At 35.6% G+C, this 16,697-nt stretch overlaps 2 protein-coding genes across 2 annotated transcripts; both read left to right on the forward strand.

The window, feature by feature from the left end:
• The first annotated feature begins 2,814 nt into the window (after nt 1–2,814).
• LOC143571377 (sec1 family domain-containing protein MIP3-like) lies at nt 2,815–6,987 on the forward strand. Its single transcript, XM_077056816.1, has 7 exons — nt 2,815–2,916; nt 3,252–3,395; nt 3,548–3,697; nt 3,799–4,272; nt 5,130–6,578; nt 6,657–6,725; nt 6,812–6,987. Exons 1-7 carry the CDS (start codon nt 2,869–2,871, stop codon nt 6,938–6,940), a joined length of 2,463 nt encoding a protein of 820 aa, XP_076912931.1. The 5' UTR covers nt 2,815–2,868; the 3' UTR covers nt 6,941–6,987.
• Nucleotides 6,988–9,016: 2,029 nt separating this feature from the next.
• LOC143571372 (putative serine/threonine-protein kinase PBL23) lies at nt 9,017–13,481 on the forward strand. Its single transcript, XM_077056814.1, has 6 exons — nt 9,017–9,125; nt 9,526–9,770; nt 9,926–10,061; nt 10,800–11,058; nt 11,150–11,282; nt 11,715–13,481. Exons 1-6 carry the CDS (start codon nt 9,035–9,037, stop codon nt 11,958–11,960), a joined length of 1,110 nt encoding a protein of 369 aa, XP_076912929.1. The 5' UTR covers nt 9,017–9,034; the 3' UTR covers nt 11,961–13,481.
• Nucleotides 13,482–16,697: the final 3,216 nt, after the last annotated feature.

Genomic DNA, 16,697 nt, shown 5'->3' on the forward strand with positions numbered 1-16,697 from the left:
ACGGGATGTTACATAAATATTATTACCATGTTAAAACGGTAGGAAAGGCCACCACCGTTTCTTATGGTAATAGATTATGAATAAAATAATGGTTGTTGAACCATGGTATGAAATATATATGATACGAGTTCGTTATTGTGTTACTTGATATATTGTCATTTATTACGATTTTTCATGATGAATTATATGGAAGTTTCGATTGTATTATTTTTCATCATATTATGTTATATATATATATATATATATATATATATATATATATATATATATATATATATATGTTACTTTCAATAAAGAGAACTCACCAACATACGTGTTAACGTTTATTTTAATATGCTTTTCAGGTAAGTGAAGGTTTCGACGAGGCATGGAAAGAAGGGCGGGTTGTGTTTGAATAATTTAGAAAATGGGAATTTAATAAAACAGTGCGGTAGCACGTGTATAAGACTCTGATAATGTATATATATTTTATTAAATAAAAGTTAATCTTTTATTCTTATTCTATTGTTATTGGCTATCGACATCTGTCATAACCCGAATGACTTAAGTTAAGTCTTCCGCTGTTATAAGTTAACATTTTCGGGGTGTGAGAAATTCTTCCATATAAAGAGCTTACAAGTTTTATAATCTAGCGGTGTGGGACAATGACTTACTTTCTTATTTATATCAAGGTGGAAAGATTTCATTTTCTTTCTTCCACCAATGTGGGGTGAGATTTACTTCTTTTATGTTCTTCACTTTTCCTTTTACTTATTTTATGAGTTGTTATACTTATTATTTTATACTATACATAAGGCTAACCGTTATGGTTCAACCGGGAATGGAGAATGGTCCCAGTGGTCATTTAGTCATTCAAGAATACTAGTGAAACTCTACCCCCCACCCCCCACACCACACACATCATTTCATGCATGAAATGAGGCCAATGACCATCACGCGGCTCATTTCAAAGGGGATGAGGGGAGAGCCAATTAAATGTTTTCTTTTTTAATTCTTTATATTTTTAAGGATTATTGAATTTAAATAATCTCACCTTTAATGAATTGGCCAATAATAATCCCACCTCCGTTATTTCCCGCTGGCAGTCCCACCTTTTCAATGTTTTTTGTTTAATAAACCAGCGTTAAAAAAACTTAACGGGGTTAAGTTTTTGCTGATGTGGCTAGTGAGTTGGCAGTGTCATAATTCTACATGGCTTTTCCCTTTTAATCCTAAAATGCAATTACTATATTAATCCTACAAAACGGGCTGCAGGGGATTCGAACCTGCGCCTCCAGCCCCGCAGTCAACACCCACATGCATAAGTCAACTGATCTGAGTGATCCTTTGATAAAAATCCAGAAATAGAAACTATATAACCAGACATTCGCAACCCAAAGAGTATTATGAACACTAGATCATCAATTGGCCAGGTCGTTATTTGATTGGCCGATTGAAATTAGGGCTATTAAAGAGTGAATGACGACGAACACAAAGGTATAATTAGTTACCTATAAAGATGATTGGAAGAGAGTTAATTTGATCCCGGCAGTGACGGCGGAAAGGGCTCAAGAACACGCATCAAAACATTAATGATAATATAATTCATTATAGGGTAACTGTAGGTGATGTATGTGAGGTTCTTTCTGAAAGTTTAATTGAATTATTATGAACAATATAAAGTATATTGATTAACAGGTTACGTCGATTCGTTCAAACGAGTAATACGAATCAATAATTGATCTCATTCCATGTTTATGGTGTCGGTGGGCTCGTTATGGTATGTATAAGGATATGCAAGATTCAATTTCTAAGTTTAGAACGAGAATTATAGTGCAAGCTAGTGATTTGGGTATCCGGGTTCCCTAATCGGGTCGCGGGTTTGGGTCAGATCCAAGTTAATAAATCTGGATAATAGGATTTAATATAGTAAAATATAGTAATTGCATTTTAATTCAAAGGGAAAAGCCATGTAAGATTATGACACTGCTAACTCACCAACCACATCAGCAAAAACTTAACCCCGTTAAGTTTTTTTAATGTTGGTTTATAAAACAAAACACACTTAAAAGGTGGGACTGTCAGTGGGAAATACCGAAGGTGAGATTATTATTGGTCAATTCATTAAAAGTGGGATTATTTAAATCAAATAATCCTATTTTTAAATAATGGAATTGTGAAGAGTGACTTATACCAAAGGTTGAGGGGTGATGTTGAATTATAAAGGAAAATTTGAGTTAGCACTGAGGTGACGCAAACGTGGTGAATGAGATAAAATGACGGATGTGGTGTATACTAGTTAGCCTTAGAAAATCTATAGTCTTGTGAATTTGGTCCAATGGATAGATGGCCTACCTCCCTAGTGGAAACGCGTGTTCGATTCCATTTGGGCTATTTCCATGGACATTTGGGTGAATGGACGAATCACAGTTTTAATCCTAGGTTTGAACCTGAACAGATTCCATCCGGTTTCCGTGCATCAAGGTACTATCACACAGCGAGCGAGGAGTCGACACTAGACTTAACCCCGAAAATGATAGGTTACACGTGAGATCCTCTACCATTCCAAAAAAAAACGAAAAGAAAAGCAATAATCTTTTGTTTTATTATTATGATTATGATTATGATTATTATTATTATTTTACCATGTTTTGTTATTTTATTTTTTTGACAAATTGAAAAGGTGAAAAAACAAGCCGGATTTGGGCAAGCTGCATCAACAGACCCTTGCCGGAACGAGCACGTGTTAATCGCAGTTTAGCATCGGACGGAGGGGAGGTCCAACTAATCATCCATCTGTAAGTGTTGTATGCTCATGGGTTTTGTGCCTATTAGTACCGATTGCATTAACCCACCTGATCTACGTGTTTTCTTCCACAGATTATCGATATGGCTTTTGTTAATGTCATCAATTGTTGCCTTGATTCCATCAGAGAAGTAACTTCCTTTTCTTTGCCCATCAATTTTGTTCCTTGATTGATTGATTGATTGATTGAACCAGCTATTATTCATGTGTTGTTGTCAAGTTGAAGTCTTTGAGTCTAATACATATGAATTAATAATCAGTAATTTAGTATTGAATTATAAGGAATTATTATGATTGTTGTTTTAGAATCTCTATTAAACTCTACACCAGGCTAAACATGTTATACAGAACTATGGATTGTTATTAGCCTATCCATACTGTAATTAGGGTTTATTGTAATACGTGACTGGGTATTCATTATTCCCTTATGTCAACTTCTTCTTTGTGATTTGTTTCTTGCGTTCAGTTATCTGAGGAGCTTAAAGATGCTATAGTTTATCTGGATGCGGGATGCACAGAAAGTTTCAAGTTTCTTGGTGCTGTCCCAATTTTGTTGGAGTTGGGTGCACTTGCTGTTTGCAGCTTGGAGAGCGTGTCTACTATTGATTCTGTGAGGAAATTCATGCATTTTTCTTACAAAAATATATATAGATTATATTTTCATGTTTGATATTTTTTATTGCATTCACTCTGCCTTTTGTTATAGCATAAAAGTGCATAAATAATAACCTTTTATAATGATTTTGTGATTTCTATTTTTAGGCGGTTGGTTGGAATCAAAACAGTGATGTCCAGACAAAAGTTGTATTCTTCACTTGCCGCCTTTTAAGTGATTCACATCGATACATTTTACGACGTCTAAGCATTCATAAACGAGTTGTCCAGTGCACTATATACACATCTATTTCAGAGGTATCACTTCAGTACTTGAATTCTGTGATTCACATAGATACATTTAGTAGTGAATGTTTGATTGGTATTCTCTTTGAGTATCTACCATTTTGCTTTTGCAGACAGGCCACTCAGCCTATCCTGATTCACCATTGGGACCTGATGCTTATCACGAATATCAATCCTTACTTGTGCAAGATTATGAGGAACTCATGAAGAAAAATGATTCAAAAACAACTACCACACACACACATAACAAGGGGAATCTGATTCCTGAAGACGAGGAGGGTTGGTTGCAGCTTACCCCTCGTGCAGGGGATGATACCCCTAAATCACCATCTTTTATAATAGGCCATGCAGGACAGAAAATGATTGCTTATGTGTATCACTTCCCTTTGATTATCTGCCCGTTTTCTCCAAAGTTCTTCGTGTTACCATCAGAGGGATCGGTTTCCGAGGCATATTTATCAGCTGAACAAGAGAATGCCATTAGCTCAGGTTTACCTCTGTTAAGTACTGGCACATTTCATGATGGTGAGGATGTGCCACCTGGCGTTGCTCTTACATCACAGTTTCTTTATCATCTTACAACAAAGGTATACATTCATTCAGTTATATGCTGTTCCAAATTCCATTCATGCATGTAGGGGGTGTAAACGAGCTGAGCCTGTGCTTGTGTAAGCTCAAGTTTGGCTTGTTTGATTTACGAGAGCGAGAGCTCGCTCGGCCCGTTTCAGGCACTCTGTCTCAAGCTCGAGATCAGATTGCTAGTAATTTTTTAATTTGGAGCTCAACTAGGACTCAGCTGTTTATTAACTTTTACTATTTAGTTAGTTTATTTATACATATATATAGTTACTTTCTATTCTTATAATTATATATTTTATATCATATAACAAAATATATATTATTTGGAAATTTATTATAACTTTGTATATAGTAATAGGGGAGTGTTAAAATCAGAACCAAGAAATATGTTGAGAACTGCGAGAACTGCATATTGCACTTGTACCTCTTGCTTTAAGTGTTAGTGTTAATACAGAAGACGGTTACATAACCGCCTACCCACCGTGTCATCACATCATTAATGCACAATGTGCAAGTGCCTTATGCGGTTCTTAACATAAAACTGGTTCTGAAAAGAATGCGTCCCTATAGTATTATGTAATTTTATATCTACGTATTTGTTATATAATATAAAATGTTATATTTATATAGATAGACTCATTTAGGCTCATGAGTGTAATCAAGCTCGTTATGTGAAGCTCGGGCTTGAGCTTGTTTATAAAATCAGTTACAAATTTAGGATTCATCTCGGGCTTGAGCGTGCTTTGAGCTATTAGCAAGTCAATCTTGAGCAGCTCACGAACTGGTCAACTCGTTTATGCCCCTACACTCTTGTATGCATTAATATTTCTTAATCATGTCTGCTTCTATTTTCTAATACTTGTAGATGGACTTAAAACTTGAAATATTTTCGATTGGTGACACGTCAAGAACCATTGGGAAGCTACTCACAGATATGTCCAGTCTTTACGACGTTGGTCGGCGCAAACGATCTGCAGGGTTATTGCTTATTGACCGAACAGTTGACCTTCTTACCGCTTGCTCTCATGGAGATTCTCTTGTTGACCGAATCTTTTCATCTGTCCCACGTGGGACCCACACAGTGGCAAAGAGGTCACAAAACCAACCAAACATACCACGTGCCCCTCTCGATGTTCAAATACCACTAGCAGATGTTGTTAAAGAAATCCCACCAAAGACAAATCTTCAGCTTTTTGAATCTTTTCTACACGGGTGGAATTCTTATAATTCGGGGACACAAATAAACTCATCAGTTAGCCTCGGTGAAGATTTTTCAGAACATGAGCTGCTTAACGGGTTTTTAGTCTCGACAGAAAGCTTTAATGGGACCCCGTATCTTGAATCTACTTTAGATAGAAGAACAAAAGACAGTACCATATTAATCAAGAAGTTGCTTCTAGAAGCCCTTCGTAAAGAAAAGATCTCCGTGAATCCAAAAGCAGATTTGCAAGTTATGATTAAGGCCCTTTGTAAAACTCAATCATGTTTTATGAGAAACAAAGGAATTATACAGCTGGCAGCTGCCACGTCATACGCCATGCGTGAAATACATCGCGCCAAATGGGATTCATTTGTGAGTGCTGAGAAGATACTCAATATAAGCGCTGGAGACACAAGCCAAGACCTATCTTCACAAATGTGTGACATAATCAACAAAAGCTGTTTTAGAGAATCTGAGTCAGCATCACAGGGGCTGTTTTCAGTTGAAGACGCGTTTTTGTTAACGGTAACAGGATACATTTTGGCAGGAGAGAATTTCCCGACTTCGGGTTCAACTGGTCCGTTCTCGTGGCAAGAAGAACATTTTCTTAAAGAAGCTATTGTGGATGCGATTCTTGAAAATCCAAAGCTTGCGAAATATAAGTTTCTCAATGGTTTGTTTAATGATCTTGAAGCTAACTTGAAAAAGAAAAAAGACAGCGGTGAAACGACGGAAATACCCTCGAAGGCTGTAGAAAGTGATGACGATCAGTGGGGAAATTGGGGCGAAGAAGAAGAGGATGCTGACAAGGATACAAGTAATGAGAATGTCTACAGTGACATGCAGTTGAAACTAGAGTTACGGGATCGGGTCGATAATCTTTTTAGGTATCTCCATAAGTTAACGAGCTTAAAGGGTAATAAGGGAATTAGAGAATTGGTATCGAGCTTGGAAAGTAGTATCGGTGGTGATGACCCGTATTCTAGAAAGGGTTTGCTGTATAAACTATTAACAAGAATATTGAACAAATATGATGTACCTGGTTTGGAATATCATTCGTCTACTGTTGGTCGCCTTTTTAAAAGCGGGTTTGGAAGATTTGGTTTGGGACAGGTATGTAAATGATCATACTTTATGCTATATTTAATTTAACTATTTAAATACTGAGTATTGTTTTGTCAAAATGGGCAGGCAAAACCGAGTCTCTCTGATCAAAATGTTATACTAGTGTTTGTTGTGGGAGGCATGAATGGCATTGAGGTTCTTATTATTTATTTATTTGATTTTAATTTGCTCTTTCTTCTAGCCGCATCCGATGATGTATGTAACCCTGTTGTGTGTTGAAGGTACTGGAAGCTCACGAGGCGTTGTCTGAAAGCGGAAGAGCGGATATAGAAGTTATACTTGGTGGAACGACCTTTTTAACTCCTGCTGATATGCTCGACTTACTTTTAGGCGACTCTAGTTACATTTGATCCATATGGCAACACTTTTCCTTTTTCTGTTTTTGTAAAATCAAACATTCAGTAGAGAAATATATATAGATGTTGCCAAGTTTTGTGACTTAAGATTTTCGTATGTGAATTGAGTTTATGTTTAAAACTAGTTATTTAGCTGATGACTAGGATTGGGTATGTGATGTGTTGATGTATCTATTGTTCAGGTACTTATTATTTTGTAGGCATCAAGTTATACAAAAGAACTTAAAAGATATGAACATTGTTGTGCTAACTATGCATGTTGGTGTTTTAAATGAAAGGTAAAATAAAAGAGACAGAAGAAAGGTTGAGGAAGAAAAACAAAGTTTTATTTATTTATTTATTATTTTTTGTGTTTTGGGAACATTGATTTTCATGTTTTTGGTCGGAGAAAAGCTGACAGTTAACCATTTATATATACGTGTTTTTTTGTCGTTATAGAAAGTTACATTTACATGTTTTTTGTGTTCATTTTCTTTCCTTCTAGAAGTGGGAGGTAATGGTATACCCTGACTGGATCCACATTCTTATTTAAACATTTTTTTAACGGTAAACGAATTCTTCAAATGAAGTACTGGTTAAATTTATCATATTATGACACACTCGTCTTTCGATCTGAAAAAACCCTCACCTAAGGCAACGTCTGTGAACACTTGCCCGAATGCACGATAATGTTGTGAGAAAGAACACGTTCAATTCAAATATCCAACTAGTGAAATCCATGTATTTGCATACTCTCTCATAATCACACAGATGCCTCTTAACGTAAGGTGTTGTTTGTTTTTTCAAAGGTAAAACGTCTGCAGTCTGCGGACCACATCTGCAGACATCTGTAGCAGAAGAGGTGGACCAAACCTATGCAATCTGCAACAAGAAGACTGTTTGTTTTTCAACATTTGCAGACTGCAAAAATAAACTGAAATTTAAACTTTCTAAATTTTCTACAAACTAATAACAATATTCATCAATCCTAAACTTTCTATTTCTATAAACTAATAACAACAATCTAATAAAACTAACAATCTAATAATAATAATAATAATAATAATAATAATAATAATAAAAAAGTGGGGCGGCCATTGATATTGAAACGTGGACCGAAGACAGCAAAAGAGTCAACATGATTCAACTTCCAAATTGCTATCAAACAACAACTGGATACCCAGACGCAATAGCCAACGCATCGACTTCACTTTTAGGGAGGCTTGGCGGCGGCGACGGAGATAGGCGGCGGAGTAGAGAGAGACAGGCTTGGCGGTGGAGAGAGAGAGAGAGGCTTGACGGCGGCGACGGAGATAGGTGGCGGTGGAGGAGGAAGGCCGCCGGAGGTGGAGCTAGGGTTGGGGTGGAGAAGGAGGAGGGTGGAGTCTGTGGTGTGTGTTTTGTGTTGTGATAATGAAAAAAAAAAGAAGATGAGAAGAGGTGAGAAGTGATAGGGGCAACACTTTTAGGAGAAGAGGACGCGTAGACGTTTTTTAATGAAACGTCTTCGGAAAAACAAACACACTGCAGAGCCCAACGTCTGCGCGGCGCAGACAGAAGAGGTGGAGAAGTGCTTTTGAGGAAAAACAAACATCACCTAAATGTTGCAGACATGAATCAGACATAGTCACATAGAACACCAAGTTCTCCTTACTCCTTTACAAGCTCATTGACAATTATGTTAAACACTCGATTATACGTCAACTTTGATGATTACTAACCTAAGAGGATTGCACCTAATAGAATTATAAAAATAAAAATAAAAATAAAATTCTAAATGGGGTGTGAACCCATGTTTTTTATTTTTTATTATTTTTTTTCTTACTAAAACAAGGTTAACCACACCATTATGTGTCAGCTTTACTTTTATTTTTTATTAATCATTTTTAGGTGATAGCATACATAGTATATAATCTTGATCTAATCCCATGTTTAATAGGCCCACCTGGAAATGACCAAACAAACAAGAGAGTAGGTCGCCACTGTGCGTGGAATGTAACTGAAGTATTAGAATTTAAAACTTGTATTTGATCTACAGAAAAATAATACTTAGGGCTTCTCTCACCCATGGATCCACCACCGGATGACAGAACTGCACTCTTCATAATCATGGCCTTTGCCTCTGTTACCGTTGCTCTCTTGCTACTCGCCTTCACCTACTACTGCTATCTACGCAACAAACTCTCCAATTTCTTAAAACGTAATATTTTCATTCTAGATCTACATTTCTATCTCTCTTGCTATTATTTACAGATTATTTTCTAGATATTGACAAAAACCTTAAGCTTGTGCTTTCTGAAATTAATTAATATATACAACCCCAAAATACCTCAAACTTTAAATGAGCTTCGCATACTAGGCTCAAGCCTCGTTTCGAGCTTTCTATCGATCCGAGCTTGACTGGCTTGATGAGGGGGCAAATGTGTAAGTACTCTTTATATAACCAACTGATACTTGATGATTGTGCATAAAAGACTATTTTGCCCCTTAAACCGTTAACTAATTGCATCGCGCAGGCGCCTTTCCAGTGATATGATATTGATGCACGTTAGAGGCTGTTACATACCTATGAAATTAATTTGTTTGTTGTTACTGTTTAGGAGGAATCGGTTCTGATGAGAAAGGGAATAACCAAGCAAAGGCTCAAATTATTACTGAGAAAGGACTTCAAATCTTTACATTCAAGCAGCTGCTTTCTGCTACTGGTGGGTTTGGAAAGTCCAATGTGATTGGGCAGGGTGGGTTTGGGTTGGTTTACCGCGGTGTGCTTCAAGATGGGAGAAAGGTAGCTGTGAAGTTGATGGATCAGGCTGGAAAGCAGGGGGAAGAGGAGTTTAGAGTTGAGGTATGGTTTCTGTTGTCCTCTAACTGTAATATGCAATTTTTATATTTGATAGTAACAAGTATTCTATGTTAGTAACATAATCTTTATAATCAAATAAGTTTACTTGTGAAAAATGAGTACTTGAAAGGAAGTGTTTTGTTTTGTTAATTGTCCAGGTGGAAATGCTGAGTAGGTTGCGCTCACCGTATTTACTTGCTTTGATTGGTTACTGCTCAGAGAGTCACCACAGGGTGCTGGTGTATAACTTTATGGCTAATGGTGGTCTCCAAGAACATTTATATCCAATCAGAGGTATCCTATTAGTCTTCTTATGATTTAACATTCTCCATGAGATGCTATTATGACCATTACTAGTTCCTCATTATTTGGCTAGATAACTATTTTAGGATGTACATTTACAAGCTTTGGTTACTGAATTCTAAAGGTCCTGAATGTACTGTTGTATGGTTGAAAATTTATGTGGAAGATTGAAATAAATTATTTATAAAACAGTATTTTCTTATAACCAAGTATTCTCTGCTTAAAGTTGTTGACCGGTGAGCACTAAGATAAGAAAGATACGGTCATGATCTTTTTCATGCACTTTTTTGGTCAAATAAAGTAAATGAAGTTGCTAACAAATATATAATGATGAGGTGATGTTAATATGTTATAGTGAGTGGTTAGAGTAAGATTAACATAAAGATTCTTTGCATAAAAGTTCTCATAGCTTGCTTGATGTTAGGACTAGTGCACACGGGCATAATTTGTTCAATTTCATTAATTTGGTGTTAAGTTTGCGTTTAGATACACACACTTGGATCTGCAATCTGAAAATTATCCGCGCTGTTATTGCCTATTGGCTCATGAAATTATATGCCAATCCTTTTTTAGTATTATCGTTTGAGTTTCAGGATTGAACAACCCTAACATATTCTTCTTTACCTATCTTTTAGATAAATAGTAGCTTGATATTTAACATGTGTTTTAAAGCATTGAACACTAGCTGTTTCCTTGGTGATGATGATGGTTTTTACTTAATAAACTCAGGTGCTAATGCAGTTCCTTCAAAACTTGAGTGGGAAATACGGTTAAGAATAGCTCTAGAAGCAGCAAAAGGTTTAGAATACCTCCATGAACAGGTTACACCTCCAGTCATTCACAGAGATTTTAAAAGCAGCAACATTCTTCTGGACAACGATTTTCGTGCCAAAGTTTCTGATATCGGGTTAGCCAAGCTCGGATCATACAGAGCTGGCAGTCATGTCTCCACTCGAGTATTAGGCACCCAAGGATATGTTGCACCCGAGTAAGAACTAACGCATCAAACCATCATAGCAGTTTTCTTTAAATCACTACCCTTGATCCTAATCTTAAAAGATGTTGGTTACTTGTTGAAGGTATGCTCTCACTGGCCACCTGACTACAAAATCAGACGTGTATAGTTATGGTGTTGTTCTTCTCGAGCTGCTCACGGGTAGAGTTCCTGTTGATATGAAAAGGCCCCCTGGAGAAGCGGTTCTTGTATCTTGGGTGCACTCCTTATTTCATTTCTGCATATAAAAATGTCATTTTTACTACATTTTATTTGTCTTTCTAAATAACTAACGCATTTATTATTACTACAAACACAATACACCTGCAGTTATTATCTAAATCTTCGAACAAAAATCGACTTTAGGCGACTTTTAGGGGTCTACATGACTGCATGGGTCTGTTTGGGTCGGCTTTGGGCTCAAACCCAACTGAAAACTGAAAGTTTGGTTTGGGTTTTTGAACACCGTTCAGTTTTTGTGGGAACAAAATTAGCCCAAATAATAAATCAGTGTCTGAAACTTTGAGGCTAAACTTTTTTGTTAATTAATAATTTATTATTTATTACACATTTGGATAAACTTTTGTGTTACACACCATTTATTAGTTCCTAAAATAAATATATATAAGTCTTGTTGACTCGTTGAACAGGCTCTGCCCCGTCTGACAGATAGAGATAAAGTTATTGAGATTATGGACCCCACATTAGAAGGTCAATATTCAATGAAGGAAATTGTCCAGGTGGCAGCAATAGCAGCAATGTGTGTTCAGTCAGAAGCAGATTACAGGCCGTTAATGGCGGATGTTGTTCAATCCTTAGTCCCTCTGGTGAAGCATTACAGGTCTTCTAAGGTAAGCAGTTCTAGCGTCAGCACTACTCAGTCTCCTAGGATATAAGAGGTTGTTGGTTTGGTCTTCGGTTCGGGTGTTTAGCTAATTCTAGATGAGTAACATGACCAACATGGTTGTCTCTAGTTATTCAAAATTTGCATTTGAATATTTGTATCCATTTATCTAACAATTGTCACAGGCTTTTTGTTATTGTGACTACCAACTTAAAAGACCATTGCATCCTTCGGGTTATTTTGCTATGATTGAAGATTTGACGTCTTATTGTAATCATTATGGGCCAATACTTAAAGGTGGGGCACTAACATTCCCATTTCATATTGGGTTTGATTGGTATAAAGCATGCAAGATCTTATTTTTAATATTTATGCCAATTATTTGTGTATCAATGCATCACACAAACACGTATATGCGTAGTGGTTCGGATTGATGTTAACAAATCCATTGGATGTTCATGTGTATCAATCAAACTTTTTCTAGAGCATTTTGGTCTTTCAAGATTAGTGTCGTTGTGCTTCTTCGAAACGACACATAAGTGTCATTGCTACTCTAAAACGCCCTTATAGGAAAGTTGGTGATTTTGACTATACATAGATAATGTTTGAACACATAATGAAATGGAAAACATGTTGCTAAACCTAATAGGACGACACTTTCCATATATGGGTCGTTTTTCCTCTGAAGATTCGATTATATTTCCATTTTGAGGAAGGTTCTTTCCGTCCATGTCTTCCTTGCCACAATTTTTATAACGTTATTTTTTATAAAAGTTTTAGACTTTATATAAAAGATGGGTCGGTCGTCTATGTCATTAAGAAGTATTATTTTGTGTAATCATCAAAAACTCTTTCTACTCATGGCGATATCATACTTCATATCGACTTGAAAATGAAAGTCGGTTTGACAAGTTTTACCATTCGATCTACTGTCAAGACTGTGCATTTACCTTCTTCCTTTTGTTCACAACTTCAAGTACTTTAGTTAATTTTTGTTTAACTGAAAGCCTACATTATGTTGTGTTAGTAGTCCATATTAATCCTAAAGAAAGGCAAGTCTTTTCGTATTATTTCATCACAACAAGAAAGAGCACAAGTAATATTAATTATATTTGTATGAATATATTACACAAACACATATATGAATAGTGGTTCAGTTTGATGTTAACAAATCCACTGGACGTTCATGCATCAATCAAACTTTTTCTAGAGCATTTTGGTCTTTCAAGATTAGTGTCGTTCCGCTTCTTTGAAAAAACAGACAAATGTCGTTGCTACTCTAAAACACCCTTATAGGAAAGTAGGTGATTTTGACCATATAGATAATGTTTGAACACATAACGAAAAGCAAAATACGTTGCTAAACCTTATAGGATGATGCTTTCCTTATATGGGTCGAATTTTCTTTAAAGATTCAATTGTATTTCCACTTGAGGAAGATTATTTCCGTCCATGTCTTCATCGTCACACTTTTTATAACACTAATTTATATAAAAGTTTAGACTTTATATAAAAGACGGGCGGTCTACCGTCTGTGTCATTCAAAAGTTGTATTATTTTTGTGTGATCATTAAAAACTTTCAACTCATGGCGGTATCATATTTGACATTGACTTGTAAATGAAAGTCGGGATGACAAGTTTTAACATGATCAGCCGATCTACGGTCAGATTGTGCACCAACTATCTTCCTTATGTCCACAAGTCCACAACTTTAAGTGGCTTGAGTTAGTAGAGCCCATATTACTTTCAACATGCCATGCATGATCCCTTCAAGTAATATTAATTAGAAGATTATTAAAGGAATGAAAATGAAATGAGATGGTGGGTGGATATGATATGAATATGAATATGAATATGATGGTGTGATCCTGATCTTAAGCCGAGTGTCCATTTGCTAATGGATGAAGAAACTGAATTCCACCACAAATCTAACGTCATACAAAAGTGTATGTGTATCCCAATCATATCATTCTGGTTGGTGTCTATTTTCTAAAGGTTTAATTATTTCACCCATAGGTTACTTTTATGTGTTGTTTAGTAATAGGACAGTACCAATTATGAAAACCATCAACGTGATGAATTCGAGATCAAAGACAAAACATAGAGTAATTTGGCTTAACCACCAACCGTTTGTTTATTGATCAAGAAAACTGACTCAAAAAGTTAATTACAATCCTTACCATAGCTCAGATCGGTTTCAAATTAAGCCAAGATCATAAATTCCAACAACATAAATACAAGTGAAATTCTTATTTTATTTGACAAGAGCACACATTTAAAAGTTCCCACTAACACAAATGAAGGACAAAACTACATGCAATAGATTTTTGGATGTGAGACTATCAATTCCGACAAACATTAGGTGATATCTACAAACATTATCATTAGAGAGATTGAGAAAGAAAAATGTGAAAACCGATAGTTTTCGACATTTTTTATCCTATCCGTAAGCACCTATCTGTATAGGTAACAACTAGGGATATATGAGACTGGTATCAAAACTGAATTTCAAGAAAGTGGGTACCGAATCTACCGGTACTAGGTACCAAATGTTCATCTCTATAGGGTATCGATACCGAACCAACACCGAATTTTAAGAAAAGTGAGTAACAAATCTATCATTACGATACTGTTCATAATTGTGACGGAGCGTAGCTAGTAATGATCATTAGGTTATTATGATTCGTGGCAGTGATCGTTATCAAACGTAAGTATTTGGTACCCGCGTTTCTTAAAATTCGGTTTAACACATGAATGCATGATGTTGTGGTCTTGGCGTTCCTAGTTGTTATGCACATCGAACGAAGAGCGTTTAGGGTATCACTAGATTTCTTTCATCGAAATTCAACTTAGTGATCTAATGATTAACATATTCATTCTTGCTTGATGATCAACTACTTTTTTTTGCTTTGAGTACTCTTGTTTAAATGGCTACTAGTTGGAAAAAATAAATAAATTATAATCCACATCTATAATTACAAGTAAAATACATGTGTTCCTGTTTTTTTAAAAAAAAATCAATTATTAGATGATACTGACATGCTGCATACCACGTAAGCTTTCTAAAAAGTTTAATAACCACCTATGAATGTCTTAATGCATAATTATGTATGTTTTATATGTAACTATTTTTCTTCAAGCGTAATTACTTTGACTTCATGCGTAATAGTTTTACTTTGTAAGTAACTATGTAACTTTTGCGCATAACTTTAGGTTCGATATATATAATTATATCGCTGCATGAACTTTGTACGATAAGAAGACTTTGTATGATAAGAAGCCTTCATACAACCACCACACCCTATAATGGAGTTAGAATAAGAAGAGAGTGTTTTCTAAGAAGTCTAAAAAGATATGTGGGCTATTAGATATATAGTATTTTGTTACGGGTGAGATTAAATCTAGTGAAAAAACATATGTGTTATAAGATGTGACATGTTTTTTTTTTTAATTAAAGAACAAAATGATGTGTTATAACCTCTTTGCTTCCTACACTTCTTAAAAAACACCAACATTTTATTTAAACCAAATCCTCTACACCCAAACACAAACAAAAGATATATGTATGGTCAAAGACATGGCGCTTGATTATTGCTTGGCTACACCTCTCAGGACCAGATCTGTTGGAACCTATGGAACTATATTCTTTGCTTGATCAATGTCAGGTATCGAAGAAGAAGAAGAAACACGTGTTTGAAGGAATTATTTTTACTATGTGGTGGACTATTTGTAAGAATAAAAAACAAACTATTTTCAAAGCCTATGATTTGAAGACGGAAACAATTTTTATATCATTTTACATTTTTCCTTTCTTTGGATAGTTACTAATAACAAAAAAATTAATCTCTCTTGGACTAAGACCGTCCGTAGTAGTAGCGTTGTGATGTTGTTTTGGAGCTAAACCGCCAGGGAACACCGCACCCCTCGGCGTTTTGGTGTAACTTTTTGGTACCATCGTTTTGTACATAACGTTGGTGTGGCACAAGTTTTGAGGGTCTTGTGAGAGAGAGATAAAGAGAGGGGGATGAGAGAGAGACGTTTTGGGGCCATTTTTCATTACACCAACTTTTTGCAAAATGCCCAGAAGCTGACTACGCATCACATGACGCAAAATGCCCAGGTGTTCCTAATTTTAACTACGCATGGTCTAAGTGGCTTCAAAATCCACTTATTTTCATTACACCATCATCCTTTATATATATATATATGAGTTGGGTTTAGAAGAGAACTCCAAAAAAGTGAGGAACTTCTTACCAACCCTTAATCAACCCCCCCATCCTTATGGTGCACCCTCAATCACCTACATCACATTATTTGTGTAAGAGAGAAAAAAACCCCAAAAATAATAAAATATAGGTAAAAAATTATAAAACAAAAAAAAAGTAAAAAAAAAACCAAAATGTTTATGTAGCATCCCCCTCCGCCCCCCCCCCCCCCAAAAAAAAAAACCTTCAAAAAAATTGAAAAATTAATTATAAAACCTGCAAAATAAAAAATTTAAAAAACCAAAAAAAAAAACTAAAAATAAATTAGCATCCTTGTTTCAAAAAAAAAAAAAAAAAAAAAACTCGAACTCATTTTAGCTTTCCGGTGTAGTTTAGCTTTTAGTGGGTTTAGGTTATTTTAGTTTGCTGTGGTGGTGGTGGTGGGGGGGAGGGGGGTAAACATTTTTACATGCAAAACAAAAAATCTCATTAACATCTTACATGTAAAACAACAGTTCATTAAGATTTTACATGTAAAATAACACTTTTAATTAATATTTTACACGTAAAACAACAAATCTAA

The sequence above is a fragment of the Bidens hawaiensis genome, unplaced genomic scaffold, assembly GCF_021521415.1.
Source record: "Bidens hawaiensis isolate Kalapana, Puna unplaced genomic scaffold, B.hawaiensis_p1.1 tig00025360_1, whole genome shotgun sequence".
NCBI classification, from domain to species: Eukaryota; Viridiplantae; Streptophyta; class Magnoliopsida; order Asterales; family Asteraceae; genus Bidens; species Bidens hawaiensis.